At 56.8% G+C, this 23268-nt stretch overlaps 2 protein-coding genes across 3 annotated transcripts in view; both read left to right on the forward strand.

The window, feature by feature from the left end:
* Positions 1-12180, forward strand: part of CELSR3 (cadherin EGF LAG seven-pass G-type receptor 3) — a gene marked incomplete at its 5' end in the record, with an annotated part of 34873 nt that extends 22693 nt beyond the window's left edge. The window contains 20 exons of the mRNA XM_040569127.1: positions 195-368; positions 529-729; positions 907-1987; positions 7053-7192; positions 7297-7407; positions 7700-7875; positions 7975-8139; positions 8244-8441; positions 8658-8740; positions 8835-8982; positions 9083-9196; positions 9271-9348; positions 9501-9596; positions 9700-9806; positions 9930-9999; positions 10164-10359; positions 10461-10597; positions 11181-11366; positions 11460-11514; positions 11822-12180. Coding sequence (XP_040425061.1) covers positions 195-368; positions 529-729; positions 907-1987; positions 7053-7192; positions 7297-7407; positions 7700-7875; positions 7975-8139; positions 8244-8441; positions 8658-8740; positions 8835-8982; positions 9083-9196; positions 9271-9348; positions 9501-9596; positions 9700-9806; positions 9930-9999; positions 10164-10359; positions 10461-10597; positions 11181-11366; positions 11460-11514; positions 11822-12051 — 3746 coding nt within the window. The remainder of the gene's footprint in view (positions 1-194; positions 369-528; positions 730-906; positions 1988-7052; positions 7193-7296; positions 7408-7699; positions 7876-7974; positions 8140-8243; positions 8442-8657; positions 8741-8834; positions 8983-9082; positions 9197-9270; positions 9349-9500; positions 9597-9699; positions 9807-9929; positions 10000-10163; positions 10360-10460; positions 10598-11180; positions 11367-11459; positions 11515-11821) is intronic.
* A 451-nt stretch (positions 12181-12631) lies between these two features.
* LOC121075469 (cytochrome b-c1 complex subunit 1, mitochondrial) lies at positions 12632-21744 on the forward strand. Of its 2 annotated transcripts, none has more exons than XM_040568807.1 (13): positions 12632-12789; positions 13124-13264; positions 13753-13839; positions 14842-14971; positions 15757-15955; positions 16614-16693; positions 16804-16919; positions 17311-17454; positions 18187-18347; positions 19358-19443; positions 19949-20037; positions 20595-20670; positions 21512-21744. In XM_040568807.1, exons 1-13 carry the CDS (start codon positions 12730-12732, stop codon positions 21574-21576), a joined length of 1434 nt encoding a protein of 477 aa, XP_040424741.1. In that variant the 5' UTR covers positions 12632-12729; the 3' UTR covers positions 21577-21744. The 2 variants fall into 2 exon arrangements, with proteins under 2 accessions (XP_040424741.1, XP_040424742.1); XM_040568808.1 differs by having other exon boundaries at positions 12633-12771.
* The last annotated feature ends 1524 nt before the right edge of the window (positions 21745-23268 follow it).

Consider the following 23268-nt stretch of genomic DNA (forward strand, 5'->3'; position numbering starts at 1 on the left):
TGGGGACATGTTGTTCCCAGGCAGTGATACAGGACGAGAAGAGGCTGAGGGAGCTGGGTTTGCTCAGCCTGGAAGAGGAGGGGGCAAAAGGCCCTCTGTTACTCAGCGTCTGTCACCTAACTGCTCGCAAGCACTAGTCTGCCCTACCTCACCCACCCTCTTCCCGAATATCTCCCCCACACACGTCCCTCCAGACCAGGACTCGGATTCGGACAGCGACCTGTCTCTGGACGAGGAGCGCAGCCTCTCCATCCCGTCCTCGGAGAGCGAGGAGAACGTGCGCCTGCGGGGCCGCTTCCAGCGCCAGTTCAAGCGAGCGGCGCACAGCGAGCGCCTCCTCACCAACCCCACCAACACCACCCCCAAAGGCAAGGCCCGCGGGCTCTGGCAGGGGAAGGGGCGGCCTCGGGTCTGCTGCGCCACGGGGAGGCACGGGGCTGGGCCATGTCTTGCTGTGACTTCGTTCACCCCTCACAGAAGTGTTCTCTCCCTCTTCCCCGGGGCCTGTTTCGCTGCGTCCTCCACCAGACGTGGATGGCAACGACCTGATGTCGTACTGGCCGGCGCTGGGCGAGTGCGAGGTTCACCCCTGCTCCCTGCAGAAGTGGGGCTCCGAGAGGAAGCTGGGGTTCGACGTCAACAAAGATGCGGCCAACAATAACCAGCCGGACCTGGCCCTGACCAGCGGGGATGAGAACTCCCTCACCCAGACCCAGCGGCAAAGAAAAGGTAACAGCCTGCAGCAGGCGGGCGAGGGCGGTCTGGCCTGTCTGAAGTTGTGGCCCCAAAGGCTCAGCACCAGATCCATCTTGGCATGCTCCCGGGGAGGTACAATGCATCTCCCACAACTTCCGTACTGGTTTCTTTGCTCTGCAAAGATCTGACTTCTCGTTCTGTCTGGCGCAGGGATTTTGAAGAACCGCCTCCAGTACCCTCCAGCTATCCAAGGCTTGCCGTCCGTGGGCAGGATGACCAACGAACTGTCCTGGTACAAGACCTCCACGCTGGGTCACAGGGCTGTGCCCGCTGCCTCCTACGGCAGGATCTACTCCGGGGCGGGCAGTCTGTCGCAGCCGGCCAGCCGGTACTCGTCGCGGGAGCAGCTCGACATGTTGATGAGGAGACAGATGTCCCGGGAGCAGCTGAGCAGGAACAACTCGGGGGAGTGCTTGGAGACTGTGCCCAGCCGACACGGGTCCAGGGAGGAGCTGGACACTATCCCCAGCAGGCATGGGTCTACCGAACATCTAGAAAATATCCCGAGCAGACATGGGTCGAGAGAAAACTTGGATCTGTTTGCTCCTCGGCCCAGTCAGAGAGATCACGGGAACACGCTGCCCCGGAGGCAGGGCTCCAGAGACCACCTTGAAACTTTACCCTGCAGATTTGGGTCAAGAGAGCAGCTAGACTGTGGGCTGGTAAGAGAGGTCTCGAGAGAGTGGCTAAACACATTGCCAAGTAGGCAAGTGTCCAGAGACCGAATAGATACATTGCCAAGTCGAGATACTTCTCGAGAACAATTGGATTTGCTTTCTAGAAGACAGCCTTCAAGGGACCAGCTAGCATCGGCTAGACAAACTTCAAGAGAGCAGCTGGACTTTCTCTCCAGAAGATCTAATTCCAGAGAGCCTCTGGGTACGGTGCCCAGCAGGCAGCCCTCACAGGAGAATCTGGGGAGTCTCTCTAGGAGACAGCTGTCTAGGGAAAGCCTAGAGCCGCTGTCTAGGAGGCAGCCTTCCAGAGAGAACCTGGATGCCATCCCCAGCCGCCATCCTTCCACTGAACAGTTAGATATTCTTTCTTCCATTCTTGCTTCTTTTAACACCTCCGTCCTGTCCTCGGTGCAATCTTCCAGCACGCCTTCGGGCCCCCAGACCACCGCCACCCCCTCTGCTGTGCAGACCTCCTCGCCGCCCTCCGCAATGTGCCCCTCGACGCCTTGCTCCACCACCTCCCACAGCATTTCGGAGCTGTCACCAGATTCAGAGTAAGTGCATCCCTTCCTCAGCCAGGTCTCATGCATCGTGCGGCCGCCTGGCTCCTTCCCTTGGGGTTTTTGCTTGGAGGGGAGGGCCGTGTATAGGTGAGCCCCCAGGGTGGGTGGCAGATGTCTCCTGGCCCTGAAAGGTGGCTGTGCAGGGAAGACCCTTTGCTGCAGCAGCTCCAGGCCGTTGCAGTGCACAAGCAGGAACATCCAGCTCTGTACCCTGCTGGCACTGCCGCCATCCATTCCTATTCCATCCCCCTTTTCCTATTACCTGAACGCAGGGACTTGGACACAGTGGTTCCTGCCCTGACCCGGGAGCAGGTTTCCGTCCCCATCTGACATAGCCAGGAGGCAGTAGAGAGTGCAGCTGGAGCCCTGGGGAGGTGCTGTGGCTTAACGCTGTTTTTCTTTCCTCCGAGAAGAATAATGAGAAATGAGGGCCATTCCTGAGGGGCCGAAGCCGTCCACAAGAGAAACAGAAGAGGCAGGGCCCTTCGCCTAGCCGGACACTGCCAGCTGAGGTTTGGTGTCCCCAGGGGCGGGGGCCAGAACTGATGGTGCTCAGAGGCCCCAAAACCAACCCTGCCTTTCCCTGCCCTCCGGGCTGAGGGGCCAGCAACCCAACCACCCGCCTCCAGGAGCCCCCGGGCTCCCTGCTGCTGTGCTCCCCTCGCCTGCCCGCTGTGAGAGGTATCGCAGGAGCCCGCTCAGGTGAGGGTCGCGTCGCCGACCCCCTGAGGCTGAACTCTTCCTTTGCAACCCGTTTCTGTGCGGGGGACGCGTATGTGCGTGCGTGTGTCTGCGTGTGTGTGTGTGTGTGCGGGCAGGGGGATAGAAAGGGAGCCCAGGACATGGGGGCAGGGGAGGGTTTTCTACCTTTTTGTATCTTTGTAATCAGAGAGAAGAGAAATTTCTATGGTTATTTTTGCGGATGGTCTGTTCCCAGGACCTGGGGCACCTGTCTCACCCTTTTCTGGCATCCCTGGGGTACCAGGGACCAGAGGGCTGGATAGAAAGCACTGGGCAGCCCTCAGGGCTTTGCCAGCACCACTCCTTCCCCTCCCCAGGGCAGGCAGTGAGTGCCCAGCCAGCCCTGCTGCCCATCTCACCCTGCAGCTCCCCACGCGTCTCAGCGGGGTCCCCCTGCTGCCGCGGTGTCCCTCAGCCCCCTGCAGCCGTGCTGGCCCCGTAGCCAGGCCTACCCCTGCTCTCACTGGGGCTGCACCCGTCTGCAAACCAGGGCTGTGCATGCGCGAGAGGGCTCTGGGCAAGGAGCTGGATAGCCCTGGCCCTGTTTGGGGCAGCTCAGCAGTAGGTGAGGCTGTTTCAGAGCCGGTGCTCGCCCTGCAGAGGATGACCAAGACATGGCTCTGGCCTCCTGTGCTGGCATTGCCCACAGAAGTTATTCCTAGCCGCTTCCTTGCAGGCTCTGTGTATGCACGCACACATCCCTGCGCTCCCCTGCCGGCGGAAGCTCCCAGCTCAGAGCAGCCTGGATTTCAGGAGATGAAGAAAAACAGCACTTTGCCCACTCTGGGAATCCAGGCCGCTCTGCGGACTTCTCTGTGAGCCGGGGGGCTTGCCCCGTCCCCAGCCTCCCCCTGCCAGGCAGCTCGTTCTGTGCCTACACCGGCCTGGGAGCGGGGGCTGCCGGCTCAGGGGTCCGGCATGCTCCCCCTGGCCCCCCCGAGGCCGTGTCCCCGCGGTGCTACCAGGGCCGTGCCCCCGCACGCCCCTCGCTGCCTTACTGCCGCCTCGCCTCGCCGCCCGGGATGTTTACACGGGGGGACTCGGTGCTCGTGCCACCGTCCTCTGGGGCTCTGCCCGGGCAGCAGAGGGAAGGTCTGGGCTCCAGCCCGCTCCTTGCCCGGAGCTGAGCAGCTCTGTGGGCCCAGGGGGGCTGCGGCCCCTCTCCCCGCGGCGGGGAGGCTCACTGACATGTTTACACACCCTACGGGACCACTCGTTTACACGTTTCTCTCCAGCTCAGGCAAGGGGACCGCAGCCTGCTAGTGCCAAACGGAGAGCAAGTGACAAGTGCCAAAAAAAACAGGAAAAAAAAGAGCGTGCAGCGGAGCTGGTAGCGTCTGGGCAGGGAGCAGGGGGCAGCCTGTGGGGCTGCGGCCCGGTCCCTGACTGCGGTGCTGTGGCCTGGGCTCCGGGGAGCATCCTCCTGGGGTTTGGGTTTGTTCCTTTTGGGGGTTTTTGGTTGGTTTTGTTTTTGTTTTTTTTCTGTTTTTGTTTTTCTTCAGTTGTTGTTCTCTCTCCATATCCCGACTCTGTGGGCAGGGAGATGCCCGCACTCCCTCCCTGGCTGTGTAAAAGTGTATCATGGAAGCGCCAGATTTGGAAATAAAAAGTCTATAAAACGGCAGCGGGCTCTCTGCTCTCTCTCCCTGCGCCCGGGGCACGCGGCAGAGGATCCACACCAGGGGCTTGGCAGCAGCTCACAGCCAGCGCTGCCGTCTCGGTGGCCCTGGGTGAGGTGACGGCAGGTGACGGGGACTGCAGGGCCTGCCAGCGGGCAGAGAACTTCAGGCCAGGTCACCCGGAGATGGAGTCGGCTGCTCCGGTGCCCCATGGCCCTGGCTGGCATCCCGCAGGCCCACAGAGCTGTCGTGTGTGTGGTTAGCCGTGGGGCCCTGGCAGCAGCCTGTGCTCGCAGCCAGCAGCCTGGGTGAGGCCAGCGGGAGGAAACCTGAAGGCAACGGCATTGGTCTTGGGCCACGAGGAAGGAAAGGAGGCACCGAGCGCGAGTCTTCCGTCCCTCCCTTACTGATGGAGGGGAAAGAGCAGGTGAGCAAAGGGCAGTATTGACCCAAGCACCCTGAGCAAGGTTTGCTATCAACGAGCGCTGTCCCTCCCTACACCCTCCTTATCGCTGGCCTGAGCCCAGGCAGCCCCCGAGCTGCGGGGCTGCGGCGCTGCCATTGCTTGCATCCCCTGGGGAGTCCCACGCTGACAGTCCTGGGCATCCCACGGGGGACTGCCACATTGGTGGTCCTGAGGCTGAAAAAGAAGGGCTGGGGACGGTCGGGTGGCCAGGCCATGGCCGAGGGGCTCGGGTGGGTGGCCGTGGGCAGAGCATGCCAGGGTGGGGCAGGGTCAGCAGCTGGGGTACAAGAAGCAGCGATAAGGAGGCAGTAAATAGTACCTGCTGCTATCAGCTGCTACCGAACGGGAGCCCTGTGACGGCCTCTGGTTTGGTGCCAGGTGAGCAGATAAAATTGTGGGGAGGCAGCAGGGGAGCGTGCGCTGAGCACTGCCTCTGCCAGCCCCGGCGGGCTGCTGCCCGGCCCCAGCAGAGTTGCCCTGGGCCCATAGGAGCCGCTGCCCCGGGCTGGAGCACCGGGGGTGCTGCAGGGATGGAGGGGAGCGGGCTTGGTCCTGCTGCTGAAGGCCAGCCGAGGAGGCTGCGTGCGATGGCCGTGGTTGTGCTGAGCTTGGGGAGGGCCAGGATCCCCACGGGCTGCCTCCCCGCCCAGCCAAATGGGCCCCGACCCCAGGGATCGTGGTCCCGTATGTCACCTCGTGTCACGCACCAGCCCCTCTGGGTGCTGAGCACCGTCCCACCACCGAGGCACACCAGGACCCCCCGGTATGCAGCGGGGCCCGGCCAGCCCAGCCCACAGGTGCCTGCATTCCCACTGCTGCGTCACGGTGAATCCAGGCCAGGCGTGGCTCAGAAATATTCCTGAATAACGGCAATAGCAGGTGGTGGCAGAGAGCAAGGAGGTGTGAAAGGGTTCAGTGGTACTCAGGTGCCCGCCAGGGAACTTTGGAACAAGATAACGGCCGGCTCTGCTCACGCTGAGGGGAGCGGGACAGTCCACAGGGCACAGCACGCCCGTCCCCCGCAGGTAAACAGGGGCTGCAGCGTGCACAAAACACTCGGGGTGATACAGCCAGAGGTACCCCTGCGCCTGGCCGCAGCTTCTGCTCTGGGATGTGCTGGGGCTGCAGGAGCACCCATGGGAGCTCCGCAGACATGGGAGGGTGACGGCTTCCCAGGAAGCTGGCAATTCCTTGGCAGGGCAGGAGGAGGGCATTAGGGAGGGAGCGGTGTCTCAAAGATCACAGGAAGGTATTAATAGGAGGGAGCAGAGCATGTGCCCGGCTGGTGGCACTCGACTGGCGTGGGCACAGCAGGTAGGAGGGCAGGGGTGATGCGGGGACTGGGGCTGGCACAGCCCTGGGCCCCCCACGAGTGGCTCGTGTGTCCAGCTGCGAGCGGGCAAGCATCCTTGGGATGGAGGCACCTCAGCACGAGCCCCGAGCAGGGCTGAGCTGCAGGTGTGCATGGAGACACCTCTGCCCTGCCGTGCAGATGCCCCCGTTCCTGCCCCGCAACTCCGTGCCCCCCGGCTCAGCCCCCACTCTGCAGCACAGGGGGCTGGGGCACAGGCGAGCCCGTGACGCTTGCCAAGGGTTGAAATTCCTGCTCCCCTCATGTGTAAAGGGACAAAGTCTGCGGACGAGGCTGGGGGGCTGGCCAGGGCTCTGCTCTGCAGCAGCGCTGTCCAGGCCGTGCCGCAGTACGTACGGGCTCTGGGCTGGATGGAGGAGGAGGGCAGGCGGTGCTGAGGGGGTCCTGTGCAGGCGGGCAGAGGGGGACACCCTGCTGCACCCCAGGGTGACAGATGGGGTGCCACCGCCCCAGTGCCATCCAGCGCTGCCTTTGTGCAGCGGCACCATCCCCGTTAGCACTGCTTTCTGTGACCTTGGAGCCCTCCCTGCTCCTTGCCCCGGCTTCCCAGGCGCGGCTGAGCCCTTCCTCATCTGCCCGCAGCGTGGGGGGCCAGGGGCCATGGCGGCAGAGATGGTGCTGAGCCACCGGCCGGGGGTGCCCCGCAGCGAGGTGCTGAGCGAGGCCGAGCTGGAGGAGCTGGCGCAGCGGAAACCTCCCAGCAAGACCTCGGTGCGCAGCTGTCTCCGGAAGGCGAGGTAGGGCTGGGGTGGATGGAGCTGGATGCTCCCCGTGGGGCCGCATCCCTGGGTCCCTCCACTCCCCAGCAGCGCTGGTGCCCCCACGCTGGTGCTCAGCTCCTGCTCCTTCCCCCGGCAGATGCTCAGCCTCCACCGCCAAGTCCCTGCTCTACCGCTTCTTGCCTGTCCTGCGCTGGCTGCCCCGGTACCCGGTGAAGGACTGGCTGCTGGGGGACATCACCTCGGGCTTCAGTGTGGGCATCATGCACCTGCCCCAGGGTGAGTGAGGCGTCCCCAGGCCGTGCCCTGCCCGGGGCTCCCCCCACAGCCAAGGGCTGAGGCTCACCCATCCATGATGTTTCTCCCCGCTCTGCCGTGCCCAGGGCTCGCCTACGCGCTGCTGGCCGGGCTGCCACCTGTCACTGGCCTCTATTCCTCCTTCTACCCCGTCTTCCTCTACTTCTTCTTCGGGACATCCAGGCACAACTCTGTGGGTGAGCCGAGGGATGGTGTGCTCCCACGGGGATGGAGGGGAGGGAGGATGAGGGGGGAGAGCCTTCATCTACACCAGAGCATTGCCACTCCAATTGGGGGATGGGGCGGGGGGGGACTTTCTTCTGCCTTTACTTTGCCCCATGGGGAAGGCATTTGGCTGAACCAGAGCCAGAGCACCACAGGCATACTGAACCCAGCCCAGGCGTTCGGGTGCCTGTGTGCCTCGGGGAGGTGCTGCCTGGGTGCCGGTGCTGACCTCGGGCTCCGTGCCTGCGCCCTGCACGTCCCCAGGCCCCTTTGCTGTCATCTCCGTCATGATCGGCAGCGTGACAGAATCCCTGCTGCCCAGCGAGAAATTCTTTGTGTCTGTCAACGGCAGCAACACCACGATAGTTGATGAGGTGAAGCGGGACGCAGCCAGGGTGGAACTGGTGGCCACGATCACCATTCTGTCAGGCGTCTTCCAGGTAAGGGGCTGGTGCCAGCCCAGCCTGGCAGGGACCGAGGGGCATTGGTTCCCCGTGGCCACGCGCTGTGGGAGCTCCTCCTGTCACCTCTCCTTCCAGGTGGCCCTGGGGCTCCTGCAGTTTGGCTTCGTGGTTACCTACCTCTCGGACCCGCTGGTGCGCGGCTACACCACCGCCGCCTCTGTGCACGTCCTCATCTCCCAGCTCAAGAATGTTTTTGGGGTCTCCGTGGGCGAGTACTCGGGGCCGCTCTCTCTGTTCAAGGTGAGCGAGGGCCTCACTGCCACCCCAGGCCCGCCGTGGTGCAGCTGGGGCACATGCTTACCTGTGGGACTCATGGAAACCCCCCAAAAAAAACTACCAGCGAGGAGTCTGCTTTTGCTTCTGAGCCTGTTCTCTCCTGCATCTTCCAGACCTTCATCGAGATCTGCCGGAAGCTGCCGCAGACCAACGTGGGCACCCTGGTGACAGCCATCATCGCCATGGTGGCCATCTTCATCGTGAAGGAGCTCAACCACAAGTTCGCCTCCAAGCTCCCCATGCCCATCCCCATCGAGCTCATCACGGTACCTACAGCTGTCCCAGCTCCCCGTGGGGACGCAGATGTGGCCCGGGGCTGGTGCCATCACCCACGGGTGGCCCTGTCCCCTGCAGGGTTGGTGGGGGTGGGACAGGGTGCCGTGGTGAGGGGGTTCCAGGACATGTGTCCCCTCCTTCTCCTGCACCATGGTCCCCGTGCAGGGATACCCTGCCTCACCCCAGCCACCCTGCCACCCCCACAGATCATCATCTCCACCGGCATCTCCTACGGCGTCAACCTGAAAGCCAAGTTCGGCATCTCCGTGGTGGGCGACATCCCCAGCGGGTGAGCGGGGCCGGGCAGCGAGGCCGGCCATGCCGGGGCACCACACTGCCCATGGGACCCCCTCCTGAGCTCCATCTCCTTGCCTTGGCCGTAGGTTGAAGCCTCCTGTGGTCCCTAAGACCACCTACTTTGGGCAGGTAGTGGGCAACGCCTTTGCCATCGCCATAGTGGGTTACGCCATCTGCATCTCCCTGGGTAAGATTTTTGCCCTGAAGCATGGCTACAAAGTGGACAGCAACCAGGTGATGCTCCGATACGCGTGGATCCTTCCCCGTGGGGGAGCTCACGGCTTGCAGCCCCGGGATGCGCAGCGCTTCCCTGACCGCTGCTCTGTCCTTGCAGGAGCTGATCGCTCTGGGCCTCTGCAACTTCCTGGGGGGCTTCTTCCAGTGCTTCGCCATCAGCTGCTCCATGTCGCGGAGCCTGGTGCAGGAGAGCACGGGGGGCAACAGCCAGGTGGGTGAGGGCGGCACGGCCTCCCTCTGCTCTCCAAAATCCCTCCCCACCCTCACCTCCGGCTCTCCCCCCAGGTGGCTGGTGTCATCTCATCCCTGGTCATCCTGGTGACCATCCTGAAGATCGGAGAGCTCTTCCGGGACCTCCCCAAGGTGCGGCCGGTCCCATGGCCTCCGTGCCCCATCCCAGCCCCCTGTCTGTCCTGGGGTGGGATGCAGCTGGGGGCAGCCCTGGGTGTGGGCCACAGCAAAGTGCCCCTCAGAGGTGCCTTCAGCATCCTCACAGCTGCAGCCTTCTCTCCTAGGCTATCTTGGCTGCCATCATCATCGTCAACCTCAAGGGCATGTTCAAGCAGTTCACAGACTTCCACACGCTCTGGAAGTCCAACCGTGTGGACCTGGTAGGGCACCAACTGGCCCTGGGGCTTTGCTATTGCTCTTTGCTCTCCTCCACACCGTGGTGCCATGGGGAGACTGTGCCGTGGCTGACTGTCCCCTCTCCAGATGATCTGGATCGTGACGTTTGTGGCCACCCTCTTGTTGAACCTGGACATTGGCCTGGGGGCCTCGGTGGCCTTCGCGCTGCTCACCGTCATCTTCCGGACCCAGCTGTGAGTAACCCCGGGCTGGGTGCCGGGGGGACATGGTGAGGGGAGGCAGTGTTGGGGACCTGGTGCTGCTTCCCGAGGGCAGGGGAAGCCCACAGTAATGGCTTGTTGCTCTGCTCCCCGCAGCCCTCACTACTCCCTTCTGGGACGCGTTCCCGACACCGAAGTCTACAAGGATGTGGCTGAATACCAGAAGGTAAAAGTGTTGAGGTGCCATGGTGGTGGGGGGAGAGGCAGGGGTGGTTTGGAGCACTCCTGAGGGCTCTGTGCTGTGCTGAAGATTGGGGGGCACTTTGAGGGAGGGCGAGAAGGGGCACATCTCCATCCCCAGGGTAGCATGCGCTCCCCCTCCGTCCCCAGGCACAGGAGGTCCCTGGCGTGAAGATCTTCCGCTCCTCCTCCACACTCTATTTTGCCAATGTGGAGATGTATGCTGAGGCGTTGAAGAAGAAGGTAGGAGAAGCAGCCTGCTCCCTGGGCACAACCCCAATATCCCTGCAGCCCTGCCAGGGGGATGTAGTCCTGGGCGTCAGGGACAGTTTGGCAGCAGTGCGGGGTCCCTCTTGCACTGCCACAGCCGGAGCCCCAGCACTGCTCTGGGGGGAGAGAAGGGCAGAGCCCCAGCCCCAGCCCCTCGGGCTCTGCCCCTCGGGCCAGTACTGGGGCCATGGTGCTGTATGGTTTCGCAGAGCGGCATCAACGTGGATCGCCTGATCGAGAAGAAGAAGAAGGTGCTCAGGAAACTGAAGAAACAGCAGAAGAAAGCAGAGAAGGAGAAGGCAAAGAGGAAAAAGGTGCTTCCCTGAAAAAAAATAAATGGGGCCTTCCCTGCCTCCCCCAGCATGCTCCTCCGGTGCACACCCACACCGCCAAGCTGCCCAGCCCCATCCCTCCTGCCCGTGCTTGGGGCTCTGGGTTCAGTCTATGGCCACTGAGCAGGGAGAGGCACTGGCACAGATCTGCGCCATCAGCGTCACTTTCAAGGTTGGCAGGGGAGGCTACAGTCATTAATGATCAAGTAGTGGAGCCCAGTGAGTCATTAACAGTCTGTGGCAAGTTAATCATCAGAATTAAGTGTGAGAGCAAAGGCTGACTTAGGCCAGCAGGCTAATGAGGCCAGTTCCAGAGAGAGTCGTTAGGGAGAGACCCTGAGACGACAGCAGACCAGAAAGAGCCCAGAAGTGGGGCATGGGTGTGAGCAAGGTGCTCACTCCGGGGGCCACCAGCTGCCGTAATGCAGCCAGAGCCTCCCCAAATCCCACTGCTCTATAGGGCAGGACAAACCTGGGGTCCTGTGGGGGACACCACCCTCCCGGCCTGGCCCAGGGGGCAATCAGCACCCACATGGTGAAGCCACGTCTCCCTCCCTCCCTGCAGGCCACAGAGGCTGAGTGCAACGGGCCAGGTGTTGCGGTGATCGAGCTGAGCGGGGAGGAGAGCAGCGCGCCTGCTGAGCCCACCCTGCACTCCCTGGGGCTGCCCCAGCCCGACTTCCATGCTGTCATCCTGGACTTCAGCTCCCTCAATTTCGTGGACACCGTCTCCATCAAGATCGTGAAGAATGTAAGGGGCCAGGGCGTCCCCAGTGCTGGTGCAGGGCAGCTGGATGGCAGCCACCCCGTCCCTTTTTCCTGACATGTTTTCTGCCACTTGCAGATCTTCAGGGATTTCCGTGAAATAGAAGTGGACGTTTTTGTTGCCAGCTGCCCGGGTGAGGAGACATTGCAGAGCTGTCATCCCCTGCTGGGCACAGCCACTCTTTTAGGACACAGCTGCCGGCCAGAGGGCTTCTGTCCCCTCGGTGGTGTCCTCATCCCCAGGCTTCCCCCAGGAGCCAGCAACTGCAGAGCCACACCAGGGGGTGCCACTGCGCCAGGCTGCAGGTTGTCCTGAGGATGCAGCCTGAGCTCTGCAGCCCCCGGTGTCCCTCACAGCACAGGGGGAGGGAGGCATGTTCAGGTGGGGACTGGAGAGCTCAGCTGGCTGCCATAACTTTGGGTGCTTCTCCTCCTGCACAGCATCTGTCCTTGCCCAGCTGGAGCGGGGCAACTTCTTCAGCTCGACCATCACCAAGCAATGCTTCTTCCCCTCGGTGCACGATGCTGTGCTCCACATCTCTGGGGAGCAGCACACAGCCCCGGTGAGGACCTGTCCTGGCTCTCCCCACCGCCGCCATGGAGAAGGGCAGCCCAGCCGACCCCTTCCTTCCTCTCCGTCCCCACAGGCGCACCTCAGCACCAAAATGTAGCCCTGTGAGCGGAGATGTCTCCCGGAGGAGCACGGCCACGCTGCTGGGGAGGCTTCGCCGCTCACCTGCACCAGGACCTGGAGCCCCCATCCCACTGCCAGCCCCTCCGGGTGCTGGGACACAGGGGCCGGGACAGCGGCACGGCCTGTCCTGTCCTGGGGACTGGGCCCATCATGGGGGGCATCACGCAGCCCCCAGCTGACAGGGGCGGCAGGTTATCAGCGGGCTGTCAGTGGGCTCACAGCCCCGTTTTGGCAAAGTTTTGCTCAATAAAAGAGTCACAGCCAGCACTGTCTCGTCTCTGCATGAAGGGCGGGTGGGGACAGGACAGGACAGGGTCTCCCAGGACTGCTCTCTCCACCCTGGGGCTCCCCCAGCCCGGCCCCGCCGCCATTTTGTCTCCCCCACCACCAGGGGGCGCCGCCATTTTGTCTCCCCACCACCAGAGGGCGCCGCCATTTTGTCTCCCCCACCACCAGAGGGCGCCGCCATTTCGTCTGCCCCACCACCAGGGGGCGCCGCCATTTTGTCTCACCCACCACCAGGGGGCGCCGTACACCCCGTGCGCATGCTCAGGGGGCCAGCCAGGCTCGCCTAGGCGCAGCGCGCACGCGCACCAGCCTCCTTCCCTCCGCCGCGCAGGCGCGCTGCAGCCCGGTCGGCGGCGGCAGGGACAAGATGGCGGCGTCCTCCCTGTGCCGGGCGGCCGGGCGGGCCCTGGTGCGCCGCCCTCACAGCGTGGGTGGCCGCGGTCGGCGGGGGTGCGGCGGCTGGGAGCGGGGCCGGGAGGCTCGGCACGGCTCGGCACGGCACGGCGGTGCGGTGGGGGCGCGGGGCGCAGCGCGTCTCCCGGCCGGGGAAGGTCACGGGGACGCGGCGGGGCCCGGCGGTTAGCGGGGGGTGAGGGCTCGGGGTGAGGCGGCAGCGCCCGGTGTGGGCGCGGGGCAGCTCCTCGCACCCGGCTTTAATCACGCATGGACCTAGGAGAGGCTGCTCACTTGTAGTCTGCGTCCCAGAGGTTTGCTTTAAGAGGGGAGTTGGTGTTTGCGAATGACGGCTGCCTTTCCTCTAGGCACCCTTACTGACCTTGACGAGGAACCGAGGTGCCGCCACCTACGCGCAGACACTCCAGAATATTCCCGAGACACAAGTCACCACTCTGGACAACGGCCTCCGTGTGGCTTCAGAGGAGTCCAGCCAGCCAACATGTACGGTAAGGTTAACATAGGTTAAGGACTTGCTTGAAACAATCATGCTTATCTAAAATGTTCCTGATTTTCCAGAAGTGACAAGCAGGCATTTGAACTGAGGTTTCTGACAGAGACCATCCCAATTCTCTTTGTTAATTGGTCAGAGTGATATAGCAGGAGAAAGCCTGGCCTGGCTTTGTACAAGTCGATAGTCAAGCTTTCATGCTCTACCAGTTTCCTGAGCTTTACAGTTTTTACATGAAGATAGTCATGTATGCGACCAGTAACCAACCAGAAATAGTTGTATCTTTAGCAAAAGTTTCAAATGCTTTTGTTAAGCTGCTAGGTAAAAAGACTAAATGCGTGCTGGAAACACTTGCTGGTGCTTGTTTCTTTTTCAATGCTACTAGTGGAGTGGACTTCTTTTCCCTCTGTTATATTTGTGGTGTGAGGCTTGAACATGTATTTTATGTTCTTTTCTAATATGTGTGCTTGATGCCTTTGCTGTTAGGTGGGCGTGTGGATCGGGGCGGGGAGCCGCTATGAAAATGAGAAGAACAATGGGGCCGGTTACTTCGTGGAACATCTGGCATTTAAGGTAAGTTTAAGGCAGTGTGCTAGGTCTGGCATAGGACTTCATGGAGGCAATGATCTAGATGTTTGCTGACACATTAAGCTCTTGCTTTGGGGGCTCTAGGTGTTAAAAGAGACTGTAAATCTGTTCATATGAATCCCAGAGACTTTGCACATAGTATAAAAATAAACTTAAAAGGACTTCTACTCTAAATGGTGTTCTTCGTTTGAATATGCGGCAACTTCTGAACATATATGAATTAAAGCAGGTCTTATTTACTAGCTGGTATTTCCCACCATAAAGGAAAAAACTTGTGAGTAACAAGTCAGACTGAACCTCTGATGCTGTGGTTCCTTACTATCCCAGATGCTACCTGGCACGCTCATGAGATTACAAAGCACGTTTCTTTAGGATAGCAGGCAGAGCTGAAAGCAGCATTTCATTATAGCCGTTCATTCGTCTTTGCCTTTGTTAGTGGATCAGCAAAGTTTGGAGACTACACCTCTTACTTTGCTAATAAAGTGTCTGCTGGACAGGCCTAGGACAAAAGGCATCTGAACCTGGGACTTGCTGACTCAAATCCAGTCCACACCATCGCAGGCAACTGCAACATCTAGTTTGCTCCTTAAGGGATGAGCTGTGTTGTAGAAGTCATTTTCTGCTCCTGTTCTGGCTTCCTCAGAATATTTCTGTTTGAATAGCTAGAAACCTGCGTCTTATTTTCAGTGTTGGCTTGTTCTTGGTTTGTTTGCACTGATGTGATCTTCAGCTACTGTTATACTTTGGCATATGTCTTCTCCTTCCCTGTTGGGTTTCAGTTGGTGTTTCAAAATATATTTCAGTCTACCTTTAGCTAGAGTAAACAAACCAAGTTCTAAATCTCTTGCTTTCTGTACTTGCTCTTGGCTTTATGAATCAAATGACAGCTTTTATTGTTTTAGGTCTTTATTGTTCCTTTTACTGGTTTAGTTCTGCCCCTGGGGAAATCTGTTCGTTTCATAATTGTGTATTCCTGCTTTCTTTTAGGGCACGAAGAAGCGTTCTTGTGCTGCCTTTGAGAAGGAAGTGGAGAGCATGGGTGCTCACCTTAATGGGTACACCTCGCGTGAGCAGACTGCCTATTACATAAAAGCCTTGTCCAAGGACATGCCCAAAGGTAGGGTGGCAAAGTGAAGGAGGTTAAGGATAAAGCCTTGTTTCTCCCTCACCAGCATACTTTCTAACAATCGACCAGGGAGTGAGGTTGTGGCTGAGCAGTAAATTTGAGGTTCTAGTTGGCAGTTGCAGAGAGCACTGCCAAAAAAATGGTGCCTCAAGGCTTCAAGCTCACTTGTTCCTAAAACCAGCTTTGCAAAGCTCTTGTGTCAGTCTGCACTGTATGCCAGAAGGGAGAAGGCGTGGAGTGGGGATTCAGTAGTGTGTGGATTTATGGAGCTGAGAAAATAAGGTCAGCAACAGCTACTGTGTCAGGAGTGTTCAGTGCAGCTTTTGCAGATGTTGCCTGTGCTCTGTACTGCCGTGTGCGGTTCCTGTTTGCATCAGCTTTGTCCAGAGGTGGTGATTTGAGTCAGAGCTAGTGTAATTCCACTGTAGATGAGGACCACACCATAGCTGTCACCAGCCCTCTGCAAGAGCTCAACTTGTTTCTGCAACAGTACCTTGTTTCTGATGTGCTTCACCTTCCATGGTTTGTTACTTGCTTTGTGCTGGTGGTGGCACTTGACAAGCTGACTTGGAGATGTTTTCAGGCTAAAACAGTGATGTTTTTCCGTCTCTGATGCTGTGGGAAGGGATAGTACTCCTGACTGTTACACAGTGGCCCCACCCCAGCATGGTTTCTTTCCCCTCTTTCTGTGTCCCTGCTGCCTGCCCGCCTTTTCTCCTTTCTGCACCGGCTAGCAGTCAGGCAGCAGGATTGCTAACGCAGTAAATGTGTTGCAGTGGTGGAGCTGCTGGCTGACATTGTGCAGAACTGTGCGCTGGAGGAGTCTCAGATTGAGAAGGAACGTGGCGTCATCCTGCAGGAGATGAAAGAAATCGACAACAACCTGACGGATGTTACCTTTGATTACCTTCACGCCACTGCTTTCCAGGGCACTCCACTGGCCCACACCGTCGAGGGGACCACGGAGAACATCAAGTGAGCAATAGACTGGATGCACTGCACAGCTTGTGGGTCCTGTCCTGGCGTTACTTCTGCTTCTCAGTGGTGATGTAGCTTCATCAGTAGTGTTGGCCACACAAGGAAACCAGTCCAGGGGGTGTGCAAGGAACAGATGGTGCTGTACACAGAGGTCTGTGCCTGTGGGCTTCTCATTTTGTCCTGACTGTCTTTTCTCCCTTGGTGCTGGTGGAAGCGTAATGCTGCACACGTTCTTCTGTAGAATTCATCTTCAGGCAAGATCTGATGCTGGTAGGGCCTGGCTGAACCTTTCCCCATACTTTAGAGAGATTAAGAGCTAGGAGTGCTCATTTAAGCAGTAGCCTTGAGCATATTCACCTGTTTGGGTATCGGTAGCCCAGTGGCCAGGGGTTGATACTCTCTAGTCTGTTGGAACTCTGTCCTTAACTTTCCCTTTTGACCGCCTGTTTCCATTCTCTGTGCTCTGGGATTAGAGTACAGGGAAACCAGGCAGCGTAGCTGAAAACAGGCAGTACAGTTATGCTTCTAAAAAGTACTGATACCCTATAACAAGCAGAATCAACAACGTCACTGCTGTCTCTGCACTGTGAACTAAGCCTCTCGTCCCTCCAGCTCTGAGAAGCTGATGTATTAGGTCTCTCCGTGTGTTTTCTAGGCATCTGACTCGGGCGGATCTAGCTTCATATGTTGAAACTCACTTCAAGGCACCTCGTATGGTCCTGGCAGCTGCTGGAGGTAACACCTAGATAGATCCTTGTGGTGCTGGGAAGCCTGTTTGTTGTTTGTTTGTTTGTTTGTTTTTAGTGGAGCTGTTTAAAACTGTACACTTCTCTCGTTGTTGCCAGGTATTTCCCACAAAGAGCTGGTGGATGCAGCTAGGCAGCACTTCAGCGGGGTGCCCTTTGCGTACAAGGAGGATGCTGTGCCTGTTCCGCCGCCCTGTCGTTTCACAGGGAGTGAGGTAAAGTTGTTCTGGTCCCTAACAAGCCCATGTTGCCAAACTGTTGAATGAATGTGAAACCAGCTATAGGTGCCTCCGAGGAGAAAAATCTGTTCGTTTATCTCAGAAGCTGATGATGCAGTATCTCGGTAGCGCCCTCACGTTCTGTTCTTTAGGCTTGTTGCCACAACGTGTTGGGTTTTAGATAGAAACAAAAATCCACTAAGAATGTGAAGCTATTGCTTACATCATCTCTTGTAAAACTCAGAGCAACTGGGTTGTGCGCAGTGATGTCAGATGATTTTCACTGGGATAATATCAAGCCCTCCAATTTCTCAACCTGGCATTGCAGCAGACTGCAGACCAAACCAGCGCTCATTCAGTTCTCCCCTGCTCCTTGGTGACATTACAGATCCGTGCCAGAGATGATGGTCTGCCCATTGCCCACGTTGCTCTTGCTGTGGAGGGGCCTGGATGGGCTGATCCGGACAACGTTGTCCTCCACGTGGCTAATGCCATCATCGGGTGCTATGACCGCACGTTTGGAGGTGGCAAGGTGAGAGACCTGGGGATGTGACAGGGAGAGCCTGGAGCCTTTTACTGTGAAATACTGTGGAGACCCTGGGGAAGGTGCTTTGTGGGAGGCTGTTGTGGTTAGCTTCCAACCATGAAGTGATAGGAATCTGGAAAATAGGAGTATAGTTGAGGCTGGTCCAGGACAGTTCTTGAGATGCAACGCTGGGAGATGAGTTGAGCCTTCTCTGCTAAGTTCGGAAGAACTTCAGGTGATGAATTCTCAGCAGCTTTTCCTGCCTTCATGAGCTGACCAGTCAGTGGGGATGGTGATGGAAGCAGGGCAGAGAAGTCTGTGTTCTCATGGTGCAAGCGTGCCTTGCAACTGTAAAGCAGTTGGAACTTGTTTAAAACCCACTGTTACATCTGTTCTTGTCTATAACTTGTTTTGTCTGCATAACTGCGCTAACCCCTGCTGAGAGGCCTTGTACTTGCCATGTTCTCCCACTCCTACGCTGCTATGTATACCAGCTCCTCATCTGCTGCTGGGAAGGGAAATGATTTTGCTGTATGGACTCTTAGGCCATTGTGTGTGACTTTTCCAACTGTTACCCTCATCTGTTGACCACCTGAGGGGCCTAAATTAAGCTCTCCTTTGAAAAGCGTTACGCTCCGTCATGTCTGCGGTCTTTGTGAAAGCAGCTCAGCTGGAAAGAATGTGAGCTCTGAGGAAGCTGTCAGATTGAAACGGCTGATGGTATCTCCTTATTTACAGAATCTGTCCAGCAGGCTAGCTGCGCTTGCAGTGGAGCATAAACTCTGCCACAGTTTCCAGACATTCAACACCTCCTACTCTGATACTGGCCTCTTCGGTTTCCATTTTGTTTCTGATCCTCTGTCCGTAGATGATATGATGTTTTGTGCTCAGGGCGAGTGGTAAGTACAACTTTGGCAAGCATTTCTGTTTAAGATCTGGTTTTCCTGTAGGAGGTTGAGCTGGTGGAGGTCATGTTAGGTCCTCAGAGCGCTGTGTCTGTATGAACGTCTCGGTAACTCGCATTCTGGTTGAGTGATCCTGTCAGTGCTTTCTGTAACTGGCAGGATGTGACTTGTGAGGAGCTAGTTTGATCCCTTAGGGTTCTTCAGGTCTTTGGCTCGTGGCTTCCACATATTAACACTGAGGCTTTGGTTCTTTATATCCAAGTGAGACCATTCCTTAGAGACAAGGCTTCCCTGGGCGCCTAACAGATGCAGCTCCATTGTCCTTTTAAGTTTGAGCAAAGCCGGCAGAGTCCCTGCCTTCCAAACGGCTGTGTAGTGACTGATGTGTGCCGTGCTGCTGGAGCCATGCCAGCGTTCAGGGGCCTTCTGCTGGTCCGGCTTTATGCTCACACATCCCAGTGGTGGTTCAGGGCTACATCTGAGATTCAGAGCCGAGACGAGCCGTGCTGTGTATGGAGCAGATGGAGCTAGCCCTTGCCCCAGAGACGTTGCAGTTGGCAGGGGAGAAAGGGATTTAGCAGCTGGAGTCCAAACAGGCTCTTTAGAACTGCCTCGTTCTTTCAGCGTCAGTTTCCATAGCACCTTGCTGTGTTTGGGAATAGCTGACACGCCTTTCTTCTCCTGAGATAGCTTGCTGCTGTGCCTGGTGGGCAATCCAGAGTCAGCATCAGAGCTGTTTAGACCTCTGTGAGTGTAGCTCAGCACGTGACTGCTGGCTGACGTTCCCCACCTGTGAGCTTGAGTTCTTTCTCTTGCCTCCTGCTGTTCATTGCTTCCCCAGTTCTTAGCTGCTCTGCAGTGGCCAGGAATGAATCTCAGGCCTGCAAGACAAGTGGTGTTAATAGCTTATTTCTGCAGAGGCTTGGGAAAGGGAGGGATGCTTTTCCTGTTTGACTACACAGACATCTCTAACAGCTTTGATGGTCATCCCGTCTCTTCTGCAGGATGCGTCTGTGCACTAGCACCACAGAGTCAGAGGTGAAGAGAGCCAAGAACTATCTCCGAAATGCCATGGTAGCTCAACTGGATGGTATGTTCTGGTTTATGGATTGACCCCTATGCAGCTTTCAGAGGGTTAACCACTGATGTCTCTAGTGGGAAACAGGAGCTCTGCTAGATGTTATGGTACTACTAGTAAATGCTGTGCAAAATTCCCTTTCCCCTGCTCTTTGTTCTTCCTCCCATGTTATCAAAGTAGCTGATCACAGCCTGTTGTGCTCCAGGCTAGCTCTGACTCTGTAGACTTCTGGTCATTTTCTTGCTGCGAGTGAATAATCATTTGCATGCTTTTTGGTAAACTTAGAATTCGAGATCTGCCAGCTGGTCTGCTTTTGCAGTAACACTTTGGAGACCAGGGAGAATGTCCGTATTGCTTAGTTTCTGTTGGAGCTGCTTGGTATAGTAACGATGACCGAGACTTTGTTAGAACCTGGTTAACGGCTAGAGTTGCTTCTGTCTGCTTTGACTCACGATCAGTCTGTGAAATTTGAGAAATGTTTCTGCTTTGCTGACAGTGTGATATCTTCAACATCTAGGTACTACTCCGGTGTGCGAAACTATTGGAAGCCATCTCTTAAACTATGGACGCCGTATCCCTCTGGAGGAATGGGATGCCAGGATTTCTGTAGGTATCCGTTTGTTTTGCGTGGGTGTCCTGAGCACGCTTGGCGTTGTTGGTTTCTGGCCTTAGTTTACCACAGCAGTGCAAGGTTTACTTCTCCCTTAGACAAGCTGCCTGGAGCCCAGGCAGTCGTCTGACTGATAGGAGTACATTAGAATGGCTGGCTGGTGTATGGTGTCCCTGTGGCTGGATCCAGTCCATACCGGGAACAGTGCATACAGCTATGTTAAACAGCACAGCTAGTCCCTCTAACAGCTTCCCTAGATGTGAAGCAGTAATCTAGTTTGTATAATTCTGTTTGCACCATCTAGTCTGTATAATTCTGCAGCCATTGTATCCCTTGGAAGGCTTCAGGTTTTGGACTGCCACATCTTCTGTACCCTCAGAGGAATGCGCTGTGTAGAACATGAGCCATCCTTGCAGACAAGGGCTGGACTGTTGGTACAGATACCTCCCAAGAGTCTGACAGCGTGTTTTTAATGATCTTGATATGTCATGGCAATAGTAACTTCCAGCTTTGAGAAATGTAAGTCATTAATTGCTTGTTTGTCACTCGTTAGGCTGTTGATGCAAGAATGGTGAGGGAGGTCTGCAGTAAATACATCTATGACAAATGCCCCGCGCTTGCAGCAGTTGGTAAGTGACCAGGCAATTAGTACACGATAGCTCAAAAAACAAGAGGTGGTCAAGAGCTGAGCGGAAGCGAGGTACAGGCACTTCGTGCATGTCAGTTCTGGCCTCTTAACCGCTCTGGTTCTTTGCTGTTACCCTCCCACATCTGAACATGAGGTGTGCCAAGGCACGTCTGCCAGGAGATCAAAGGTGCAGGTGATGGAGGAGCAGTGGCAGTGAGCTGTTGGCTGTCCTCCCACCCCTGCTTGCTGTGGAGCTGTGACTAAGACCGGGAGTCCCACAGCTGGGCGTGGGCCCGGAGGTATCTGCCAGGTGTCCTTACCCTGGGGTCATGGTGGTTTATGTAAGGGAAGTGAAGGGGCCCGATTCTCTTGTGCTGCTCTGGCATGTCTGTCTGGCCAAGGACAAATTCCTCTCAGGAAACCTGCCTGAGCAGCTCAGCTCCGCTCTGCTGCCTTCTCCTTCCTGTGTGTTGTGGATTCCCCATCTCCGTGCAGCTGTTTCATCTGGGCCTTCAAAGTGGAGCAGTGCAAAGGGAAGCAGTGGAAAGGGGAAAGGGTTTTTGAAACCATCTCCTGATGGAATGAATTAGTCAAAATCTGTGTAACTTGGTGGCTCCCTGTATGTGAACCTACTCTGAGGAAACCAGTAAGGATTTTTATGTAAGGAGATGGCATCTGCCAGTTTTCCTGATTTAGGTTTGAGCTGAAGTTGCCTGTTTTTGTGCGTAGCTGCTCTGGATTGTGAGCTCAGTCTGCTCTGCCACCATCTGCTTCAAAGTCATGCAAAATCACACAGTGATTTTAACTACAACTCCAGTGATTAACTTGTTCTGCTCCCTCAGGTCCCATTGAACAGCTCTTGGATTACAACCGTATCCGCAGTGGCATGTACTGGGTCCGTTTCTAGGATGTGTACCTGCTGGATGGAAATAAGGAAGCTGTGGACCATGACAAGGCTCCCAGCGTTGTCTGACTCTGAAATGTCTTGTGTACCGGGGCAAGGAGGAGTCCCATCAAAATGGCTGTCTTCTCGGTATTAAATGTATAATAAAAAAATAAACATATCCCACGTGGAGTTGGCTCTGCTGGGTGTAGACCATGTCTTGCTGGGCCGTGTGTGTAAGCATTGTTAATTTTGTCAAACTGGTGAGGTAATGGACCAGGAAGTCTTGGTTTGTCAGGGCTCATGCTACAACCCTGTCTGTCTGTCTGCACCCTGTCCTGCTGGGCCAAGGGCCTTGTCTTTAGGCAGGTTGAAGGAACTCTCTTCCTTGGTACGAGACTGCTGAGGTAGCTCTGGCCAATTCCTCTGTGCCCTTCTGTGGAGTGGCAGCATGGTCAGGCTGGGGTTGTAGCATTCCTGTTTGTGCAGACCTGAGAACGAAGGGCCCTTATCTGAGAGGACTTCTGTGCTCTCCTTACTGCTTGTCAAGGGGATCAGAATGTATCTACAGAAAGGTTGCCATCTTCCTGTTCGCTGGGGTGTGCCGGTAAACTCCCGAAAGGACAGTTTGTGTAATGTCTCTCCTTGATCACTTTCAGGCAAAACTGGCCAGCTGGGCTCCCATCACCTCTTTAAATTGATGGTGATCCGCCTGGCCTCGCCTGATACTGCCTCGGTGCAACTGAGGCAGCTATCTAGCAGAGTCAGCTCCAGCTCCTCGCGGTGTCCTGGTGCTAGACAAACACCTTTCCGAAGCCTGTACTGGGACATGGTACCTCTCATCTTCAGTTTCTTGGGTAGCTGTACGGCAGCTCAGTGACAAGCAGGGACTGTTGTGGAGCCGGTTGGTGTTTGTCTGCACGTTCCTCCTGCAGGTGAGAGATGAGCCTCCGTCCACTCAGTCAGTCCCACCAATGCAATCACTTAGAAGCTGTTGGCTGAAGTGTAGGGTGACTTGTCCTATACCTGGAAGATAATCTCTGAGTGCTTGAAAGAGCTCTGCAGCCCTTTCTGCTTTGCCTGGTGGTGTTCTGGTGGGTGCTCCCATGCCCTGCCTCTGGGAAGCTGGAACGTGGAACTGAAAGCAGAAAGGATGAAACAGATTTCAGAGAAAAGCTTCCCGCCAGGTGGCACTAGTCTGTCACAGCTACACCGGGAAGCTGCGAGGTGCTCCTCTAATTCTCATCTTTGGAACAAATCTCACAGGGATTCTCTTTTAATTTCCAGGTGCTGTCCTGACAAGTGGGATTTAAAAATAGTGTAAAAGTTTCTAAGAGTTAGTCATTACGCTTGAGACTAATCCAGTGTACTAAATCATTTGTGCTGAATCTGGATTCTTGATGAGAGAGTCAGTGTGTCTGAACTCATTGCGTATACTAGGCAAGTTTGAAACTGTTAAATGTTCTTGATGCAATTTGGATTTAACTATCGTCGCAAGCTCTGGCTCGTTGTAAGTGCACTGAGGGCTGAAAAACTAAACAAGCTCACTTACGCCTTAAGCCTCGTGGAACCAGTAAATGGTTCTGTCTTGGTTTTGTGATCGCAATTAGACTGTAATCCCGTCTTCCATTGCTAGATACACTTTTACTCCTCGGTGAGCTTCCAGGGCGCTTTACAGTTGGTGGGAAATACAAGGAAAGGAAGGCGTGCATCCTT

This window comes from Cygnus olor, chromosome 10 (assembly GCF_009769625.2).
Source record: "Cygnus olor isolate bCygOlo1 chromosome 10, bCygOlo1.pri.v2, whole genome shotgun sequence".
NCBI lineage: Eukaryota > Metazoa > Chordata > Aves > Anseriformes > Anatidae > Cygnus > Cygnus olor.